At 51.0% G+C, this 5758-nt stretch overlaps 1 protein-coding gene across 1 annotated transcript; it reads right to left on the reverse strand.

The window, feature by feature from the left end:
* Window positions 1-2416: 2416 nt before the first annotated feature.
* Window positions 2417-3079, reverse strand: LOC125532422 (the record flags this gene model as incomplete). The annotated part of the gene is made up of 2 exons (XM_048696489.1): window positions 2417-2468; window positions 2561-3079. Coding segments are annotated over 2 exons (571 nt in total), but the record flags the coding sequence as incomplete, so codon positions are not given.
* Window positions 3080-5758: the final 2679 nt, after the last annotated feature.

Raw genomic sequence — 5758 nt, forward strand, 5'->3', positions numbered from 1 at the left:
GAGGAGCTGAAGGATCTGCTCGGGCGAGCGTCTATCTCAGAAGATCACCATGCGTTAATGGGTACGGTGATTGAAAGGATTTCATCCGCTGAGAGTGGATTGCATGAAGCCGTCAGAAGTTTACTGATGGGGTTTGAGGTACGCGAAAATGATATACCTTCTGACAGTTTTGCATATAGAATGCGCCCTGTATAGATAGTAGCCCCTGAGACTCGGCACGTTGTCGAGAGTGATAGCGCACCGAGGATCATAATCTCAGTTTTAAGATGTCGCCTATCCTATATAGGTGGCGGAGCGTCCGGTGGCTAGCCGGACTGGTCAATTTGCCGAACTGATGCGGCAACTTGACGTGGCGGATGCAGACATCGCGCTTGTCAATAAGCGGCTTGACGAGTCACAAGGTATGCAACTTCTCCGCGGACACCTGGTAAGGGAGCTTGACGCCCATGCCTTACAACATGTGTGCTTTATGCAGATGGTGCCGCTGCTATGGAGAACCTTCGGGCGGAGCTAGCCTGAGTCAAGGAGCAAGCCAGAAAAAGTGATGCGGCTGCCTTGAGGGCGGCCGAGGAGCTAAGAGCCAAACAGGCTGCTCACTGCCGAAGCAGGGAGGAAATGGCCGAGATGCCCGGGAAGTTGAAGAATGCCACCGACCGCTACGAGTTTCTTGAAAAAGAACGCCGAGCGGAGCAAGAGGACCTGAAGAAGGCCACCGCCGAAGCCAAGGATGCCCGCTCCGCTATGTGAGCTATAAAGGAGGAGCTATGTCAAGCCGGGGATATCGCGGCTGGAAAGCCCTTTCTGCTGCGTAGGAAGTTCACGGATCCGAAGTATGCTTAGTTGGGCTAGCTTTAGTGTGCGAAGGATGCTTATCTGGATTTGGCGGCGAGTGCCGCAGACGCGGTCGCACACTTCCGAGGCCAAAAGGATCACGGAATGGAAGAGCTTTTTTGGTCGCAGTTCCATAGTCCAGAGCGTCCACTTCCATTAACTGATCGGTTAGTTAAATGGGCTGAGCTGAATAGGTTGTCCGGACTTGCCATGAAGGATGTCGTGACTCATTTGTGGCCGAAAGGGCCCGAGCCGAAGAGTTATTTTGGCTTGGTGCAGCAGTTCCTTGGTGCGGTGCCGCATATCAATGCAATGAAGCGGTCGGCATGCATAGAGGGTGCGCGGATGGCTCTTGCCCGTGTCAAAACATACTGGGTAGAAATGAAGGCCACCGACGTTGCAGCCCAGGATTCGGACAGAAGCCGAGTACCTGCCGAGCACTATTTTGAGGAAGTCTTGCAGGGCGCTCGTTTAATAGAGACGCAATGCTCGAAGGATATTATGTTCAAATGACATGTATGATTTGTGAAACAATGTTTCAATATAATATAAGGGCCTTTTATACTTGTGCGTTCAAGTATTGAAATACTTCCTGTGTGGCCGTTAATGTATATGTGTATATAACCTGAAAGATGGCAGTCTTCGGCTTCAGCCCCCACGCACATAGTGCGGGGGTGTTTGCAAAAAAAAGCGCATTTTCACACTTAATCCAACGTCTTGGTCCTGTGAAGGAGGTGATAGCGTAGCAAACTAGGCAACCGGACTATAATGCTTTATCACTTTCACTTAGCCATAGGAGTTCGATGGTGGGGCTACTATATAGCCCCTAGGGGCACCGCGCTCTCCGAATTCGGGGCGTGTATGTGCCTGACCGAGAAATGGTCCTTCTTAAAGCGGAGGAATTCTAAACATTCCAGTGGGTCATCGAGGGGTTGACCAGTCTCACGCTATATCATGACAGTCAGTTTTCGGCTTTCTCTAGTGAGGTGCCCACCCGGCCGAACCGGGGCACAATCGCAGTAGTTCTCCTGGTGCCGCGTTAGCCGATAGAGCGGAATGTAAGGCAACAAAACACAGGAGCCGGGCAAACCCAACATTTGACCAAAGACATGATTCGGAGCTGATGCATATAAGGCCTAACTCGAGATGCCGAACACTCCCTAAGGTATTCGGTCTTTATGAAAACGGGCAGAACAATGTCCTAAGCCCCTAGTGTCCAGGTACGCGCAAAAATTTCTGACACGGCCGATGCCAAAACGCCAGCCTCCTCCTCGGTTATAGCAAGAAACCGGGGGATGTGTATCAACAAGAGACAGTAAAAAAGGTTTACGCAGGGTCTTAATCTGACAAGAATCCTTGCAACGGGTCCCTACTGCACGTCTGCGCCTGTGTCTCCGTTGTGCCGTATCCTGGATGGGTGTAGCACGATGTTCATCTGTAAAAGAGAAGAACTTAGTTGGGAAAAAATAGATTGTGCAAAAAATGTATTTTAATATAAACAGAGTATGATTCAAAAAATGAATAAAATTGAGCTTTATTATCTCTTGTTGTACATGCGTGGAGCCCCTTGTAAGGGGGTACGCGGCTAGTAAGCCCCTTGTTTATTTATACCGGACTCGCCTAACCGTGTCCGGGGTCTGAAAGACCTGTTTAGGTGCTTTGATCAGCAAAGCCGGATTAGTGTGTGGCTGTCAAGGCAGTCTCACGTTCTTCCGTATTCGAGGAACACTCAAAGTTTCCCTTTAATGAGATGATGCCTCGTGGACCGGGCATTTTAAGTGTAAGAGATGCGTAATGCGGTATTGCGTTAAAGCGGGCGAAAGCTCCGCGTCCCAGTAGTGCTTGATAGCTACTTTTAAATGGGGCGATGTGGAAGACTAACTTTTCACGACGGAAGTTGTCGGATGAGCCGAACACAACTTCTAGTAGTAGAGAGCCCGTACAATGGGCATATGGGCCTGGCATCGCTCCTTTAAAGGAAGTGTTGCTATGGCAAATTTTGGTTGGGTCTATCCCCATTCTGCGGATTGTGTCCTGATATAGCAGGTTTAGATCACTGCCGCTGTCCATTAGGACTTGAGTAAATTGTAGTCCGTCGATTATAGGATCTAATATCAAGGCATCAGTCCATCCTGTAGTCCAGATACTTCTGGAGTAGTCCTGATGGTCGAAGGTGATTGGTTTTGACAACCAGTGTTCGGACTCCGCTGGGGTAGACCGTGCGGCGCGTATTTCAATGGGCGCCGCTCTATTTTTCCCCGTTGTCACTTGAAGCAAGTTTACTGTTTTGACCTCTTGTGGGAAATTCCTTTGTTTTCCGGTGCTCTGCTTGAGGGGTTCGTCATTGTCCTCACTTGGTGTGTCGAGCCCCTTGTGTTCGGCGTTAAGTCGGCCGGACTGTTTGAAGACCCAACAATCTCTGTGGGTATGGTTTGCAGGATTCCCGGGGGTACTGTGGATTTGGCATATCTTGTCCAAGATTTTGTTTAGGTTGGATAGCTCGTCGCTGTTGTCCTTAAGAGGCAGTTTTTTGTTGTTCTGCCGAGAGCTTTTGAATCCGGCTTTGACTGCCGTGCTCTTCGGACTATTTCCCTTACTCCGGCGCTGGTCCTTGCTGCGTCGTGGTTTCCCATTTCCATCCCTGACTTCGGACGTACTTGGGTCACTGGTACTGCATCTTGCCAGCCAACTATCCTCTCCCGCACAAAAGCGGGTCATGAGGCTTGTTAATGCGGCCATTGTTCTTGGCTTTTCCTGGCCGAGATGTCTGGCAAGCCATTCGTCTCGGACGTTATGTTTGAAAGCTGCTAAGGCTTCGGCGTCCGGACAGTCGACTATTTGGTTCTTTTTGGTGAGGAACCTATTCCAGAATTTGCAGGCTGACTCTCCGGGATGTTGAATTATGTTACTTAAATTGTCTGCATCCGGAGGGCGGACATAAGTCCCTTGAAAATTTGCCCGAAACGCGTCCTCGAGCTCTTCCCAACTTCCAATGGTATTTTCTGCGAGGCTTTTGAGCCAATGCCGGGCTGGACCTTTGAGCTTGAGGGGTAAGTATTTTATGGCGTGGAGATCATCTCCTCTAGCCATATGTATGTGTAGGATGTAATCCACAATCCAGACTCCAGGGTCTATTGTTCCATCGTATGCCTCTATGTTTACGGGCTTGAATCCCACTGGAAATTCATGATCCAGCACCTCATCGGTGAAACATAGGGGGTGTGCGGCACCCCTGTATTTGGGTGTGCCGTGATGTTCGTATACTCGACGTGTTGCATTGCTTTCTAGAGCTTGCTTTCTTGGCCCATAGATAGACCTAACTGGGCCATCCTTTTGGGGCGAATCCTTATGCGGATCGTGTGCCGGCTTATGTGCGGCACCATTTGCCGCTCTGTGTCTGTTGTGTGGTCGTCTATCTGACCGGGCAGCCTTTTTGTTCTTTGATTGTGGGGGCTCTACGGCCTCTTCGCCAAATTCGGGCAGTAGTTTGCGCTTCGGGTAGCTCTTTGTTTGGCGACTATCGCCATATTTGTCTGCGGTGTTGAGTACTTTGCTCCATCTCATTCTGAGTGCGTCTTCCACTGTTTTGAGCTTCCGTTTCTGCTTCTTCAGACTACGTGCAATGGCGACAAGCCTTTGGTGGAGGTTCTTCTGCTCCAACGATGTGTCCGGTGTGAGATCGTCCGGACTGTTATCTTCGCCGGTGACGGATTGTTTATCCAAGTTATCCTGTTCGGATGGTTGCTCGGGGGCTTGTTCGTTGTCCACCGGTTCGCCCTGCTCTATGGCTGGGTCTGTATGGGTGCTATCTTTGTCGAGGCGGGACTTTGAGCGGCACTTACGTCACCGTTTTGACTGCTTTTCGAGGGAATTATCCTTAGCGGCGTCCCGTTGTTCCTCGTTATCGCTTCATTTAGGTGTATCCACCATATATACACCGTGAGTTGAGGTGGCCTTTCAGTGCCCTGTAGGCGCTGGTTCTTGGTCGTCTCCGGCATTGTCATCCATACCGTCGATGTCTTCGGAGTCAACGTCGAGCATGTCGGTTAAATCATTGACAGTGGCTACCAAGTGGGTGGTGGGTGGGCGTTGAATTTCTTCGTCGTCCGCACCCCAACCTTCCTGACCATAGTCCGGCCAGGGCTCTCCTGATAAAGAGGGAGACTTTAGTGAATTCAAGATGTCGCCAAAGGGCGAGTGCTGAAAGATGTCCGCGGCAGTGAACTCCATAACCGGCGCCCGATCGGATTTGATTGGTAGGGGCGTGGGAGGTTCGGAGTCCGGAGAGGAGTCCGGCACCTCGGAGTCACAGGCTTTGCGAAGGACAGGGATGGTGTTCGGCTCAATCGCCGCAGCCCCCGAGGCGGTGTCTAGCCACCCATCCTCGATTGGCAAAGTCGGCTCCGAGCTAAGGGTCGAAGCGGACACTTGTGCGGCCTCCAGGGCACTGTCCGGCAACAGAGCTAGATCATGCCCATCGTGACAGTGCGGCGCGCTTGGCTGTGACTCGAACCCATCGAAGATCAAGTCTCCGTGGACGTCAGCAGTATAGTTCAAACTTCCAAATCTGACCTGATGGCCAGGGGCGTAGCTTTCAATCTGCTTCAGATGGCCAAGCGAGTTGGCCCACAGTGCAAAGCTGCCGAATACGAAGATCTGTCTGGGGAGAAAAGTCTCGCCCTAGACCGCGTCGTTGTTGATGATCGATGGAGCCATCGGGCCTAAAGGTGAAGACACAGAGGAACTCTCAACGAAAGCACCAATGTCGGTGTCAAAACTGGCGGATCTCGGGTAGGGAGTCCCAAACTGTACGTCTAGGCGGATGGTAACAGGAGACAAGGGACATGATGTTTTTACCCAGGTTCGGGCCCTCTCGGTGGAGGTAAAACCCTACTCCTGCTTGATTAATATTGATGATATGGGTAGT

The sequence above is a fragment of the Triticum urartu genome, unplaced genomic scaffold, assembly GCF_003073215.2.
Source record: "Triticum urartu cultivar G1812 unplaced genomic scaffold, Tu2.1 TuUngrouped_contig_9887, whole genome shotgun sequence".
In the NCBI taxonomy this organism is placed as follows: Eukaryota; Viridiplantae; Streptophyta; class Magnoliopsida; order Poales; family Poaceae; genus Triticum; species Triticum urartu.